The sequence below is a fragment of the Oncorhynchus mykiss genome, chromosome 9 (genome assembly GCF_013265735.2).
Source record: "Oncorhynchus mykiss isolate Arlee chromosome 9, USDA_OmykA_1.1, whole genome shotgun sequence".
Classification (NCBI taxonomy): Eukaryota; Metazoa; Chordata; class Actinopteri; order Salmoniformes; family Salmonidae; genus Oncorhynchus; species Oncorhynchus mykiss.
Genome location: NC_048573.1, coordinates 65,303,009 through 65,319,820, shown reverse-complemented (window position 1 = coordinate 65,319,820; position 16,812 = coordinate 65,303,009). Strand labels below are relative to the sequence as shown.

Below are 16,812 nucleotides of genomic sequence, written 5' to 3'. Positions count from 1 at the left end.
ATACCATAGAACAGATACTGTAGAACCAATACCATAGAACCATAGAACATATACCATAGAACCATTGAACAGATACTATAGAACCATAGAACAGATACCATGGAACTGCGCAGTGGCAGGTAGCCTAGTGGTTAGAGCGTTGGGACAGTAACTGAAAGGTTGCTAGATTGAGTCCCCGAGCTGTAAAACATCTGTCGTTCTGTCCCTGAACAAGGCAGTTAATCCACTGTTCCTAGGCCGCCATTTTAAATAAGAGTTTGTTCTTAACTGACTTGCCTAGTTAAATAAAGGTTACATAAAATATGGTATCTATTCTATGGTTCCATGTTATCTACCCATCGCATGGGTCCAGTGTGATGGCCCTGGGATATAGATAGCTAGCACCAATGACAAGAAGAAGCTGCCATGTGGGGAATCGTACGTGGCTCGTTTCAGCTTGTTGTATCTTTTTATTGAAATCATGTCTTTTTTTTCTTCTTTTTTTTTTTACTGTGGTCAAAATCTACACTTTACTCTTCTATACTAATCTACACTTTACTGTTCTACAGTAATCTACGCTTTACTGTTCTATACTAATCTACACTTTACTGTTCTACAGTAATCTACGCTTTACTCTTCTATACTAATCTACACTTTACTGTTCTACAGTAATCTACGCTTTACTGTTCTATACTAATCTACACTTTACTGTTCTATACTAATCTACACTTTACTGTTCTACAGTAATCTACGCTTTACTGTTCTACAGTAATCTATGCTTTACTGTTCTATACTAATCTACACTTTACTGTTCTACAGTAATCTACGCTTTACTGTTCTATACTAATCTACACTTTACTGTTCTACAGTAATCTACGCTTTACTGTTCTACAGTAATCTATGCTTTACTGTTCTATACTAATCTACACTTTACTGTTCTATACTAATCTACACTTTACTGTTCTACAGTAATCTACACTTTACTGTTCTATACTAATCTACACTTTACTGTTCTATACTAATCTACACTTTACTCTTCTATACTAATCTACACTTTACTGTTCTATACTAATCTACATTTTACTGTTCTATACTAATCTACACTTTACTCTTCTATACTAATCTACACTTTACTCTTCTATACTAATCTACACTTTACTGTTCTACAGTAATCTACGCTTTACTGTTCTACAGTAATCTACACATTACTGTTCTATACTAATCTACACTTTACTGTTCTATACTAATCTACACTTTACTGTTCTACAGTAATCTACGCTTTACTGTTCTATACTAATCTACACTTTACTGTTCTACAGTAATCTACGCTTTACTGTTCTATACTAATCTACACTTTACTGTTCTACAGTAATCTACGCTTTACTGTTCTATACTAATCTGCACTTTACTGTTCTATACTAATCTACACTTTACTGTTCTACAGTAATCTACACTTTACTGTTCTATACTAATCTACACTTTACTGTTCTATACTAATCTACACTTTACTCTTCTATACTAATCTACACTTTACTGTTCTATACTAATCTACACTTTACTGTTCTATACTAATCTACACTTTACTCTTCTATACTAATCTACACTTTACTCTTCTATACTAATCTACACTTTACTGTTCTATACTAATCTACACTTTACTCTTCTATACTAATCTACACTTTACTGTTCTACAGTAATCTACGCTTTACTGTTCTATACTAATCTACACTTTACTGTTCTACAGTAATCTACACTTTACTGTTCTATACTAATCTACACTTTACTGTTCTATATTAATCTACGCTTTACTGTTCTATACTAATCTACACTTTACTGTTCTACAGTAATCTACGCTTTACTGTTCTACAGTAATCTACACATTACTGTTCTATACTAATCTACACTTTACTGTTCTATACTAATCTACACTTTACTGTTCTACAGTAATCTACGCTTTACTGTTCTATACTAATCTACACTTTACTGTTCTACAGTAATCTACGCTTTACTGTTCTATACTAATCTACACTTTACTGTTCTACAGTAATCTACGCTTTACTGTTCTATACTAATCTGCACTTTACTGTTCTATACTAATCTACACTTTACTGTTCTACAGTAATCTATGCTTTACTGTTCTATACTAATCTACATTTTACTGTCCTATACTAATCTACACTTTACTGTTCTATACTAATCTACGCTTTACTGTTCTATACTAATCTACACTTTACTGTTCTACAGTAATCTATGCTTTACTGTTCTATACTAATCTACACTTTACTGTTCTATACTAATCTACACTTTACTGTTCTATACTAATCTACACTTTACTGTTCTATACTAATCTGCACTTTACTGTTCTACAGTAATCTACGCTTTACTGTTCTATACTAATCTACACTTTACTATTCTACAGTAATCTACGCTTTACTGTTCTATACTAATCTGCACTTTACTGTTCTACAGTAATCTACGCTTTACTGTTCTATACTAATCTACACTTTACTATTCTACAGTAATCTACGCTTTACTGTTCTATACTAATCTGCACTTTACTGTTCTACAGTAATCTACGCTTTACTGTTCTATACTAATCTGCACTTTACTGTTCTACAGTAATCTACGCTTTACTGTTCTATACTAATCTACACTTTACTATTCTACAGTAATCTACGCTTTACTGTTCTATACTAATCTGCACTTTACTGTTCTACAGTAATCTACGCTTTACTGTTCTATACTAATCTACACTTTACTGTTCTACAGTAATCTATGCTTTACTGTTCTACAGTAACCTACGCTTTACTGTTCTATACTAATCTACACTTTACTATTCTACAGTAATCTACGCTTTACTGTTCTATACTAATCTACGCTTTACTGTTCTATACTAATCTACACTTTACTATTCTACAGTAATCTACACTTTACTATTCTACAGTAATCTACGCTTTACTGTTCTATACTAATCTACACTTTACTGTTCTACAGTAATCTACGCTTTACTGTTCTATACTAATCTACGCTTTACTGTTCTATACTAATCTACACTTTACTATTCTACAGTAATCTACGCTTTACTGTTCTATACTAATCTACGCTTTACTGTTCTATACTAATCTACACTTTACTGTTCTACAGTAATCTACGCTTTACTGTTCTATACTAATCTACGCTTTACTGTTCTATACTAATCTACACTTTACTATTCTACAGTAATCTACGCTTTACTGTTCTATACTAATCTACACTTTACTGTTCTACAGTAATCTACACTTTACTATTCTACAGTAATCTACGCTTTACTGTTCTATATTCATCTACACTTTACTGTTCTATACTAATCTACACTTTACTGTTCTATACTAATCTACACTTTACTGTTCTATACTAATCTACGTTTTACTGTTTTGTAATCTATAGTTTTGTTTCCTCACCCATCTCTGGGGTCGAGGGCGATGGCCCGTGGGTGCTCCACCTCACCAGCCAGGAGGGTGGTCCTCATGGTTCCGTCCAGCTTGGCTACCTCTATCTGATCTAGGTTACTCTCCACCCAGTAGATGTTCCCTGCTATCCAGTCCACAGCCAGCCCTTCTGGAGTGGCCAGGCCATACTGGATCACCACCTCGAAACTGGTCAGAGCTGGAGGGGGTAGGAGGGGGGATGGAGGGGAGGAGAGAGGGGTAGGGTATGAAATGGGAGATAGAAGATGGCTGGGTTAGCGCCTTGCATGGGAAATTGTAGATTTGTTTGACACTCCAATCACTTACCTCAATACACAGAAGGAAAAAAACGATTTGATGAAATTTGAAGAAAATAACATGATTAGATAGCTCTTCATAATGGACATGACAGAAATGGTACCCAGTGAACCAAGCTGTATTAGAGCTTTATGCAATGGGGAAATATCTGCTGAAGTAATACAATATGTCTGTCTAGTCAAAAGACAGCAGCTAGAGACTAACTCCATCCTGCAGCTCACATGTTTAACTGCAGCAAACAGCTGACAAACTGAGAGGATTGTTTAGAATTCCTTCTCTGTGGAATCTGAGTCAGTCAGTTGGTCTGTCAGTGTAGGATTTCTTGTGGGGGGTTTCTAGTGGGGGGGTTCTAGTGGAGGGCTTCAAGTGGGGGGTTTCTAGTGGGGGGTTTCGAGTTGAGGGTTTCTAGTGGGGGGTTTCTAGTGGAGGGCTTCAAGTGGGGGGGTTTGAGTTGAGGGTTTCTAGTGGGGGGTTTCTAGTGGGGGGTTTCTAGTAGAGGGCTTCTAGTGGGAGGTTTTTAGTGGGAGGTTTCTAGTGGAGAGTTTCTAGTGGAGAGTTTCTAGTGGAGGGCTTCTAGTGGAGAGTTTCTAGTGGAGAGTTTCTAGTGGAAGGTTTCTAGTGGAGAGTTTCTAGTGGAGGGTTTCTAGTGGAGGGTTTCTAGTGGAGGGTTTCTAGTGGAGGGTTTCTAAAGAGGGGTTTCTAGTGGAGGGCTTCTAAAGAGGGGTTTCTAGTGGAGGGCTTGAAAATAGGGGTTTCTAGTGGAGGACTTGAAAAGAGGGGTTTCTAGTGGAGGGCTTCTAAAGAGGGGTTTCTAGTGGAGAGTTTCTAGTGGAGGGTTTCTAGTGGGGGGTTTCTAGTGGAGAGTTTCTAGTAGAGAGTTTCTAGTGGAGGGTTTCTAGTGGAGGGTTTCTAGTGGAGAGTTTCTAGTGGAATGTTTCTAGTGGAGGGCTTCAAGTGGAGTGTTTCTAGTGGAGGGCTTCTAGTGGAGGGTTTCTAGTGGAGGGTTTCTAGTGTGGGGTTTCTAGTGGAGAGTTTCTAGTGGAGAGTTTCTAGTGGGGGGTTTCTAGTGGAGGGCTTCTAGTGGAGGGTTTCTAGTGGAGAGTTTCTAGTGTGGAGTTTCTAGTGGAGAGTTTCTAGTGGAGAGTTTCTAGTGGGGGGTTTCTAGTGGAGAGTTTCTAGTGGGGGGGTTCTAGTGGGGGGTATCTAGTGGAGAGTTTCTAGTGTGGGGTTTCTAGTTTCTAGTGGGGGGTTTCTAGTGGAGGGTTTCTAGTGGAGAGTTTCTAGTGTGGGGTTTCTAGTGGAGAGTTTCTAGTGGAGGGTTTCTAGTGGGGGGTTTCTAGTGGAGAGTTTCTAGTGGAGAGTTTCTAGTGTGGCGTTTCTAGTGGAGAGTTTCTAGTGGAGAGTTTCTAGTGGGGGGTTTCTAGTGGAGAGTTTCTAGTGGAGAGTTTCTAGTGGGGGGTATCTAGTGGAGAGTTTCTAGTGTGGGGTTTCTAGTTTCTAGTGGGGGGTTTCTAGTGGAGAGTTTCTAGTGGAGAGTTTCTAGTGGGGGGTATCTAGTGGAGAGTTTCTAGTGTGGGGTTTCTAGTTTCTAGTGGGGGGTTTCTAGTGGAGGGTTTCTAGTGGAGAGTTTCTAGTGTGGGGTTTCTAGTGGAGAGTTTCTAGTGGAGGGTTTCTAGTGGGGGGTTTCTAGTGGAGAGTTTCTAGTGGAGAGTTTCTAGTGTGGGGTTTCTAGTTTCTAGTGTGGCGTTTCTAGTGGAGAGTTTCTAGTGGAGAGTTTCTAGTGGGGGGTTTCTAGTGGAGAGTTTCTAGTGGGTGGTTTCTAGTGGAGGGTTTCTAGTGTAGAGTTTCTAGTTGGGGACTTCTAGCGGAAAGCTTCTAGTTGGGGACTTCTAGTGGAAAGTTTCTAGTTGGGGACTTCTAGCGGAAAGTTTCTAGTTGGGGACTTCTAGTGGAAAGTTTCTAGTTGGGGACTTCTAGCGGAAAGCTTCTAGTTGGGGACTTCTAGCGGAAAGCTTCTAGTTGGGGACTTCTAGCGGAAAGCTTCTAGTTGGGGACTTCTAGTGGAAAGTTTCTAGTTGGGGACTTCTAGCGGAAGGTTTCTAGTTGGGGACTTCTAGTGGAAAGTTTCTAGTTGGGGACTTCTAGCGGAAAGCTTCTAGTTGGGGACTTCTAGTGCAAAGTTTCTAGTTGGGGACTTCTAGCGGAAAGCTTCTAGTTGGGGACTTCTTGCGGAAAGTTTCTAGTTGGGGACTTCTAGTGGAAAGTTTCTAGTTGGGGACTTCTAGCGGAAAGCTTCTAGTTGGGGACTTCTAGCGGAAAGCTTCTAGTTGGGGACTTCTAGTGGAAAGTTTCTAGTTGGGGACTTCTAGCGGAAGGTTTCTAGTTGGGGACTACTAGTGGAAAGTTTCTAGTTGGGGACTTCTAGCGGAAAGCTTCTAGTTGGGGACTTCTAGCGCAAAGTTTCTAGTTGGGGACTTCTAGCGGGAAGTTTCTAGTTGGGGACTTCTAGTGGAAAGCTTCTAGTTGGGGACTTCTAGCGGAAAGTTTCTAGTTGGGGACTTCTAGCGCAAAGCTTCTAGTTGGGGACTTCTAGCGCAAAGTTTCTAGTTGGGGACTTCTAGCGGAAAGCTTCTAGTTGGAGACTTCTAGCGGAAGGTTTCTAGTTGGGGACTTCTAGTGGAAAGTTTCTAGTTGGGGACTTCTAGCGGAAAGCTTCTAGTTGGGGACTTCTAGCGCAAAGTTTCTAGTTGGGGACTTCTAGCGGAAAGCTTCTAGTTGGGGACTTCTAGCGGAAAGTTTCTAGTTGGGGACTTCTAGTGGAAAGTTTCTAGTTGGGGACTTCTAGCGGAAAGCTTCTAGTTGGGGACTTCTAGCGGAAAGCTTCTAGTTGGGGACTTCTAGTGGAAAGTTTCTAGTTGGGGACTTCTAGCGGAAAGTTTCTAGTTGGGGACTTCTAGCGGAAAGCTTCTAGTTGGGGACTTCTAGCGCAAAGTTTCTAGTTGGGGACTTCTAGCGGAAAGCTTCTAGTTGGAGACTTCTAGCGGAAAGCTTTTAGTTGGGGACTTCTAGCGGAAAGTTTCTAGTTGGGGACTTCTAGTGGAAGGTTTCTAGTTGGGGACTTCTAGTGGAAGGTTTCTAGTTGGGGACTTCGAGCGGAAGGTTTCTAGTTGGGGACTTCTAGCGGAAAGTTTCTAGTTGGGGACTTCTAGCGGGAAGTTTCTAGTTGGGGACTTCTAGTGGAAAGCTTCTAGTTGGGGACTTCTAGCGGAAAGTTTCTAGTTGGGGACTTCTAGCGCAAAGCTTCTAGTTGGGGACTTCTAGCGCAAAGTTTCTAGTTGGGGACTTCTTTCGGAAAGCTTCTAGTTGGAGACTTCTAGCGGAAAGCTTTTAGTTGGGGACTTCTAGCGGAAAGTTTCTAGTTGGGGACTTCTAGTGGAAAGTTTCTAGTTGGGGACTTCTAGCGGAAAGCTTCTAGTTGGGGACTTCTAGTGGAAAGTTTCTAGTTGGGGACTTCTAGCGGAAAGCTTCTAGTTGGGGACTTCTAGCGGAAAGCTTTTAGTTGGGGACTTCTAGTGGAAAGTTTCTAGTTGGGGACTTCTAGCAGAAAGCTTCTAGTTGGGGACTTCTAGTGGAAAGTTTCTAGTTGGGGACTTCTAGCGGAAAGCTTCTAGTTGGGGACTTCTAGCGGAAAGCTTCTAGTTGGGGACTTCTAGTGGAAAGTTTCTAGTTGGGGACTTCTAGCGGAAAGTTTCTAGTTGGGGACTTCTAGTGGAAGGTTTCTAGTTGGGGTCTTCTAGCGGAAAGTTTCTAGTTGGGGACTTCTAGCGGGAAGTTTCTAGTTGGGGACTTCTAGCGGAAAGCTTCTAGTTGGAGACTTCTAGCGGAAAGTTTCTAGTTGGGGACTTCTAGTGGAAGGTTTCTAGTTGGGGACTTCTAGCGGAAGGTTTCTAGTTGGGGACTTCTAGCGGAAAGCTTCTAGTTGGGGACTTCTAGTGGAAAGTTTCTAGTTGGGGACTTCTAGCGGAAAGCTTCTAGTTGGGGACTTCTAGCGGAAAGCTTCTAGTTGGGGACTTCTAGCGGAAAGTTTCTAGTTGGGGACTTCTAGCGGAAAGCTTCTAGTTGGAGACTTCTAGCGGAAAGTTTCTAGTTGGGGACTTCTAGCGGAAAGCTTCTAGTTGGAGACTTCTAGCGGAAAGTTTCTAGTTGGGGACTTCTAGCGGAAGGTTTCTAGTTGGGGACTTCTAGCGGAAAGCTTCTAGTTGGAGACTTCTAGCGGAAAGTTTCTAGTTGGGGAATTCTAGTGGAAGGTTTCTAGTTGGGGACTTCTAGCGGAAAGTTTCTAGTTGGGGACTTCTAGCGGAAAGCTTTTAGTTGGGGACTTCTAGTGGAAGGTTTCTAGTTGGGGACTTCTAGTGGAAGGTTTCTAGTTGGGGACTTCTAGCGGAAAGTTTCTAGTTGGGGACTTCTAGCGGAAAGCTTTTAGTTGGGGAATTCTAGTGGAAGGTTTCTAGTTGGGGACTTCTAGTGGAAGGTTTCTAGTTGGGGACTTCTAGTGGAGAGTTTGTAGTTGGGGACTTCTAGTGGAAGGTTTCTAGTTGGGGACTTCTAGTGGAGAGTTTGTAGTTGGGGACTTCTAGTGGGAGGTTGGCTGGGATGAGGGGCCACACTGCAGAGGTAACACACACAGAGATATGCATACATGCACAGGTGCACACACACACATGGGCACACACACACAGTCTTGTACAACTAACCTTGTGGGGACACACAATTCAGTCCCATTCAAAATCCTATTATCCCTAACCTTAACCCTAAAACTAACCCTAACATTAATTCTAACCTTAACTTACTTCTGGTCCCATCAATAATAGTTAAACACAAACACACACACACACACACCTCCATCTCCCCATGTGCACTTGTGCAGCTATCCCTCTGTTCCCAGTAAAGCCTGGGACCTCAATGAAAGCTAAGCAGTAATGGTGTACAGCTGATGATACTGTGGAGTCCTTCACATGGCCTTCCAACAGTCATTAGAGCATTAGAGGGAGAGGGCCTCTCACAGCTTGGTTGTTGTTATACTGCGGAATCCACAGTTGGCTCTTTTGTTTGTTGTTGGCAGTACACAGTGACCATGTTTGCACCACAGTTTAGAAGCTGCTGAATTGCTGAATCGTCTTCAGTCAGAAGCAGCATGGACTGATGTATGGCTTGGACGCAATGTCTCGTAGGAGGGTTGTTTTTAGGAGGGGTGGGAACAGGGTGTGTAGTGTAGTGTCCCCTAGCTACCCCACAGTGTGTGTCTGTGTGTGTGTGTGTGTGTGTGTGTGTGTGTGTGTGTGTGTGTGTGTGTGTGTGTACGTGCACCTGTGTGTGTGTGGTGCGCGTGTGTAGCTCTGGCCAAGGCTGGCTGCAGTCACGCAACAGACGGTGAGACAAATGGGAAGAGACAAAGAGACAAAGTTCAGGAAAAGTACATTCACTCAGAAAAAGTACACATTTTGCATAACCTATTTTCTTGTCCTAAGAGAATAATTAAATTAAATTAAATAATAAAAACATTGTCCTTTCTACTCCAGATGCTTTCTAATTTTGAAGCCAGTTCAAATCAAATGAAATTTACAGACACATGGTTAGCAGATGTTACTGCGAGTGTAGTGAAATGCTTCTAGTTCCGACCGTGCAGTAATATCTAATAAGTTATCTAACAATTTCACAACAACTACCTTTTACACACAAGTGTAAAGGAATGAATAAGAATATGTACACATAAATATATGGATGATCGATGGCCAAACGGCAGGGGCAAGATGCAGTAGATGGTATAGAGTACAGTATATACTGTACATATGCGATGAGTAATGTATGGTATGTAAACATTATATAAAGTGTCATTGTTTAAAGTGACTAGTGATACATCTACTACATCCTAGAGATTTGAGTCTATGTTGGCAGCAGCCACTCAATGTTAGTGATGGCTGTTTAACGGTCTGATGGCCTTGAGATAGAAGCTGTTTTTCAGCCTCTCGGTCCCAGCTTTGACGCACCTGTACTGACCCCGCCTTCTGGATGATAGCGGGGTGAACAGGAAGTGGCTCGGGTGGTTGTTGTCCTTGATTATTTTTATGGCCTTCCTGTGACATTGGGTGGTGTAGGTGTCCTGGAGGGCAGGTAGTTTCCCCCGGTGATACGTTGTGCAGACCTCATTACCCTCTGGAGAGCCTTACGGTTGTGGGCGGAACAATTGCCGTAACAGGTGGTGATACAGCCCGACAGGATGCTCTCGATTGTGCATCTGTAAAAGTTTGTAAGTGTTTTTGGTGACAAGCCAAATTTCTTCAGCCTCCTGAGGTTGAAGAGGCACTGTTGCACCTTCTTCACCACGCTGTCTGTGTGGGTGGGCCAATTCAGTTTGTCCGTGATGTGTACATCGAGGAACTTACATCTTTCCACCTTCTCCACTATTGTCCTGTCGATGTGGATAGGGGCGCGCTACCTCTGCTGTTTCCTGAAGTCCACGATCATCTCCTTTGTTTTGTTGACGTTGAGTGTGAGGTTATTTTCTTGACACCACACTCCGAGGGCCCTCACCTCCTCCTTGTAGGCCGTCTTGTTGTTGTTGGTAATCAAGCCTACCACTGTAGTGTCGTCTGCAAACTTAATGATTGAGTTGGAAGCGTGCATGGCCACGCAGTCATGGGTGAACAGGGAGCACAGGGCTGAGAACGCACCCTTGTGGGGCCCCTGTGTTGAGGATCAGCGGGGTGGAGATGTTGTTTCCTACCCTCACCACCTGGGGGTGGCCCGTCAGGAAGTCCAGGACCCAGTTGCACAGGGCGGGGTCGAGACCCAGGGTCTCAAGCTTAATGACGAGTTTAGAGGGTACTATGGTGTTAAATGTTGAGGTGTAGTCGATGAACAGCATTCTTACATACTGTAGGTATTCCTCTTGTCCAGATGGGTTAGGGCAGTGTGCAGTGGGATTGCGATTGCGCCATCTGTGGACCTATTGGGGCGGTAAGCAAATTGGAGTGGGTCTAGGGTGTCAGGTAAGGTTTAGGTGATATGATCCTTGACTAGTCTCAAAGCACTTCATGATGACGGAAGAAAGTCGATAGTCGATTAGCTCAGTTAACTTAGCTTTCTTAGGAACAGGAACAATGGTGGCCCTCTTGAAGCATGTGGGAAGATCAGACTGGGATAGGGATTGATTGAATATGTCTGTAAACACACCAGCCAGCTGGTCTGCGCATGCTCTGAGGACGTGGCTAGGGATGCCGTCTGGGCCGTCAGCCTTGCGAGGTTTAACACGTTTAAATGTTTTACTCACGTTGGCTGCGGTGAAGGAGAACCTGCAGGTTTTGGTAGCGGGCCGTGTCGGTGGCACTGTATTGTCCTCAAAGCGAGCAAAGAAGTTGTTTAGTTTCTCTGGGAGCAAGACATCGGGGTTCGTGACGGGGCTGTTTTTTTTTGTAGTCTGTGATTAACTGTAGACCCTGCGTGTCTAAGCCGTTGAATTGCAACTCTACTTTGTCTCTATACTGAAGCTTAGCTTGTTTGATTGCCTTGCGGAGGGAATAGCTACACTGTTTGTATTCGGTCATGTTTCAAGTCGCCTTGCACTGATTAAAAGTAGTGGTTCACGCTTTCAGTTTTGCTCGAATGCTGCCATCAATCCACGGTTTCTGGTTGGGGAAGGTTTTAATAGTAGCCGTGGGAACAACGTCACCGATGCACTTGCTAATAAACTCGCTCACCGAATCAGCATATACATCAATGTTGTTGTTCTATGTTCTATGTTGGCTGATGCAAAACCAGGCAGACAAGTAGAGCTTTGGCCATGCTAGTGATGGGGTTTCCAGAATATATTCTGCCACTACCCTTGTCTCTTTGTGATATGTCATAAAGTAGTCATAGAGTGTTATTGTCCCAGAAAGGGGAAATTGGCTGCAGCATAATAGAATAAAAAAACATACACTAGAAAAGACACAGAATCACCCAAAATATAAAGAGATGCTTAAACCATCACTTCCCTCCTAACCCTCAACTCCTCCTAACCTAAACCTCCCTCCTAAGCCTCACCTCACCTCTCCTAACCCAAACCTCCCTCCTAACCCTCACCTCTCCTAACCCTCTCCTCCTTCCTAACCCTCTCCTCCTTCCTAACCCTCTCCTCACCTCTCCTAACCCAAACCTCCCTCCTAACCCTCACCTCTCCTAACCCTCTCCTCCTTCCTAACCCTCACCTCACCTCTCCTAACCCAATCCTCCCTCCTAACCCTCACCTCTTCCTAACCCTCTCCTCCTTCCTAACCCTGACCTCTCCTATTCCAAACCTCCCTCCTAACCCTCACCTCTTCCTAACCCTCTCCTCCTTCCTAACCCTAACCCTCACCTCTCCTAACCCTCACCTCTTCCAAACCCTCTCCTCCCTCCTAACCCTCACCTCGCTCCTAAACCTCACCTCGCTCCTAAACCTTACCTCTTCCTAACCCTCACCTCCCTGCTAACCCTCAAATCTTCCTAACCCTCTCCTCCTTCCTAACCCTCACCTCTCCTAACCCTCACCTCTTCCTAACCCTCTCCTTCCCCCTAACCCTCACCTCCCTCTTAACCCTCACCTCTCCTAACCCTCACCTCTTCCTAACCCCCACTTCTTCCTAACCCTCACCTCCCTTCTAACCCTCACCTCACCTCTCCTAACCCTCATCTTCCTAACACTCACCTCTTCCTAACCCTCAACTCCCTCCTAACCCTCACCTCTGCCTAACCCCCACCTCCCTCCTAACCCTCACCTCTTCCTAACCCTCACCTCCCTCCTAACATCACCTCCCTCCTAACCCTCATCTCGTTCCTAACCATCACCTCCCTCCCAACCCTCTCCTCCCTCACAACCCTCTCCTCCCTCCTAACCCTTACCTCTTCCTAACCCTTACCTCCCTCCTAACTCTCAAATCTTCCTAACCCTCTCCTCCCCCTAACCCTCACCTCCCTCCAAACCCTCACCTCCCTCCAAACCCTCACCTCCCTCTTAACCCTCACCTCTCCTAACCCTTACCTCTTCCTAACCCTCACCTCTTCCTAACCCTAACCTCTTCCTAACCCTCACCTCCCTCCTAACCCTCACCTCACCTCTCCTCCCTAACACTCACCTCTTCTTAACCCTCAACTCCCCCCTAACCCTCACCTCTTCCTAACCCTCACCTCTTCCTAACCCTCACCCCCCTCCTAACATCACCTCTCTTCTTAACCCTCAACTCCCTCCTAACCCTCACCTCTTCCTAACCCTCACCTCTTCCTAACCCTCACATCCCTCCTAACATCACCTCCCTCCTAACCCTCACCTCCCTCTTAACCATCACCTCCCTCCCTCCCAACCCTCACCTCCCTCCCAACCCTCACCTCCCTCCTAACCCTCACCTCTTCCTAACCCTCACCTCTTCCTAATCCTCACCTCCCTCCCAACCCTCACCTCCTCCCAACCCTCATCTCCACCTAAACCTCACCTCCTCCCAACCCTCACCTCCCTCCTAAAACAGAAGATAGAGCTTTTGACACAGCCAGAACAATCTTCTACCATTATCCTTTTAATTTCTTTAATAATAAGTCACAGTAGTTATCTTCTTATTAGATCTTTAAGAACGCAGGACATTTCTTTATGTTTTCTCTCTCCATTAATGTGTTGTATTGACATGGATGTCAGTTTGTATTGACTGCTATGTGAGTGTTAAAAGCTGGATAAAATGGAGACTGCCTCACCTCCATTGTCGGACAGTTTCCCGCGATAGATCTTGTCCTCCACCACGTCAGTCCAGTAGAGGGTGTTCTGGCTGAGGTGGAAGTCCAGAGCGATGGTGTTCCTCAGGTTAGGCACCAACACGCTGAACTCTCCCTTGTGGAGGTCAATACGACGGATCTCATGGCGGTTGGAGAAGATGATGAACGGCTTGAAAGGATCTGAGGGGAGACGTTCTTCTAGGTCAGGATGTATAGTGAGACAGGAAACACTCAGGGCCCAATCATAATCACTGAGAGACCGGGTAGTACTTCTGAGTAATACTGTAGCTTAGCCAAAGAGCAATATTTAGCAGAACTTCTCTACACCACACATTCAATCATTATTTTCTCCATCTGATGTGTCCCAAACCATCTCTTTTCTATTTCTCCACTACCTGACCCTGTTTCCCTCTCTGTTTCCCTCCTCCCCTCTCCCCTTCTCTTCTCTTCTCTCTTCTCTCCTCTCCCCAAACCCCCCATCACCTGATCCCTACCCTACCCATTACCTTACCCCCCTCCCATTCTTCCTCCTCTCCTATTCTTCCTCCTCTCCCATTCTTCCTCTTCTACCATTCTACCTCCTCTCCCATTCTTCCTCTTCTACCATTCTTCCTCCTCTCCCATTCTGCCTCTTCTACCATTCTTCCTCCTCTCCCATTCTTCCTCCTCTCCCATTCTTCCTCTTCTACCATTCTTCCTCCTCTCCCCTTCTCACCAGTGCTCTTGCAGCTCTCCATATCTGTCTCCAGCTCCCAGCCCTCGTAGCAAGAACACTTGACACTGCTCTTCTCCTGCTCACACTTCTGGCTGCACTTGAGGTGCTTGGCACAGAGGTTCATGATGTTGCAGGTCTTGTTGTCGGCACCCAGCTCCATGCCCAGGGGGCAGGAACACATGAAGCCTTCCCCAGGGATGATGGAGCAGTTGTGGCTACAGCCGCCGTTGTCTATGGAGCACAGGTCTGTGAAGGGTAGAGAAATAGAGAGCGAGAGAGAGGGGGGGGGGGGGGGGGTAATCAATTAGATGAGACGTTAGATGCAATTCCTACCTTGACTGAGGTGGTAGGGTTATGGGTAGGGAGAGTGAGTAAGTGAAAGTGTGAGACAGTGTATTCTTACCACAGAGTTTCTCGTCGGAACCATCAGGGCAGTCGTCAGTGCCGTCACACAGCTTCTCAGCGGGCAGACAGACAGAAGCGTTGGTGGCACAGACGTGGTGGGACAGTTTACATACCAACGCCTCACAGTTGTCCTCATCAGAACTGTCCTCACAGTCACTGTCACCATCACATACCCAGGCCTTACTGATACACCGAGCTGGGGACAGAAGTCACGTCTTACGAATACAACAGACTGAGTGGATACCCAGACAACATCACACCTAGGCCTTACATATACAACAGGCTGAGGAGATAACCAGACAACATCACATCTAGGCCTTACATATACAACAGGCTGAGGAGATAACCAGACAACATCACACCTAGGCCTTACATATACAACAGGCTGAGGAGATAACCAGACAACATCACATCTAGGCCTTACAAATACTCAAGGCTGAGGAGATAACCAGACAACATCACATCTAGGCCTTATTGATACAACAGGCTGAGGAGATAACCAACCAACATCACACCTAGGCCTTACATATACAACAGGCTGAGGAGATAACCAGACAACATCACACCAAGGCCTTACATATACAACAGGCTGAGGAGATAACCAGAAAACATCACATCTAGGCCTTACATATACAACAGGCTGAGGAGATAACCAGACAACATCACACCTAGGCCTTACATATACAACAGACTGAGGAGATAACCAGACAACATCACATCTAGGCCTTACAAATACTCCAGGCTGAGGAGATAACCAGACAACATCACATACCCAGGCCTTACTGATACACCGAGCTGGGGACAGAAGTCAAGTCTTACATATACAACAGACTGAGTGGATACCCAGACAACACCACACCTAGGCCTTACATATACAACAGGCTGAGGAGATAACCAGACAACATCACACCTAGGCCTTACATATACAACAGGCTGAGGAGATAACCAGACAACATCACATCTAGGCCTTACATATACAACAGGCTGAGGAGATAACCAGACAACATCACATCTAGGCCTTACAAATACTCCAGGCTGAGGAGAACCAGACAACATCACAGCTAGGCCTTATTGATACAACAGGCTGAGGAGATAACCAGACAACATCACATCTAGGCCTTACAAATACTCCAGGCTGAGGAGATAACCAGACAACATCACATCTAGGCCTTATTGATACAACAGGCTGAGGAGATAACCAAACAACATCACACCCAGGCCTTATTGATACAACAGGCTGAGGGACAATGAAACACCATGACAACATGAAAAGAGACAACAATCTGGTAAGTTCAACTCTTAATAGAGAAACATAGATGTGCCCTTGAGATGGTTTGTGATGGCTGATATGGCATGCTGTGACTGCTGCTATTAAATAAATCTAAATAACTACAGTGATTCAGTCTGTTTGTGAGTGCTGCTGGCCGTGTTAATCCCCTGTGTATCCAGGGGTCACGCATGAGTCAACCAAGGGATCCAAGGGTCAAACATTGCCATCCTCGTTTTCAGAGAGCAGATGGTTGTCATATTCTTCACTGCAAGCCCCTTGAGATAACAAGCTCTCTTAAGTGTGTGTGTGTGTGTGTGTGTGTGTGTGTGTGTGTGTGTGTGTGTGTGTGTGTCCGCCCAGACAATACTTGCCCTAAGACATGGCTATTATTTACGGCATGTCACTGACTAATCTCATGAGGACAGAAAAGACCATGGCACACACCAGAGCATGAACACACTTCCTGAATCCTAACTGACTGATCTGACTAGAACACTAAAGGTCAAACACTCAGTTAGCCAATAGCAAAGAGGAAGAGACAGGAAGATAGCGTGGTTAGCCAATTGCACTTGAGGGCTGAAAAGGCCACCACACACTCACCAGAGTTCCGGCAGCTGAACTTGACGGCTGGGTCACACATGTGTGTCACTCCCTCACAGTCGTTCTCATCACTCAGATCCATGCAGTCTGTGTCCCCGTCGCAGCGCCAGCGCATGGGGATGCACAGGCTGTCCATGCGACACTGGAACTCATCCACGTGGCAACCACCTGGAGGACGCGTTGCTAGGGAGATACAGGGAGAGAGATCCGAGTTCCATTCACATTTTTACATATGAGTCATTTAGCAGACGCTATTATCCAGGGTGACTTACAGTTAGTGCATTCATCTAAAGACAACCACA

The 16,812-nt window shown here is 44.8% G+C and overlaps 1 protein-coding gene across 3 annotated transcripts in view; it reads right to left on the bottom strand.

The window, feature by feature from the left end:
- Positions 1-16,812, bottom strand: part of LOC110531237 (low-density lipoprotein receptor-related protein 1) — a 214,679-nt gene that overhangs the window by 81,427 nt on the left and 116,440 nt on the right. For all 3 annotated transcript variants that reach the window (XM_036988705.1, XM_036988706.1, XM_036988707.1), the window contains exons 22-26: positions 16,511-16,693; positions 14,639-14,836; positions 14,236-14,481; positions 13,503-13,700; positions 3,420-3,624 (exon numbers count right to left, since the gene is read on the bottom strand). In XM_036988705.1, the coding sequence (XP_036844600.1) occupies positions 3,420-3,624; positions 13,503-13,700; positions 14,236-14,481; positions 14,639-14,836; positions 16,511-16,693 (1,030 nt within the window). The remainder of the gene's footprint in view (positions 1-3,419; positions 3,625-13,502; positions 13,701-14,235; positions 14,482-14,638; positions 14,837-16,510; positions 16,694-16,812) is intronic.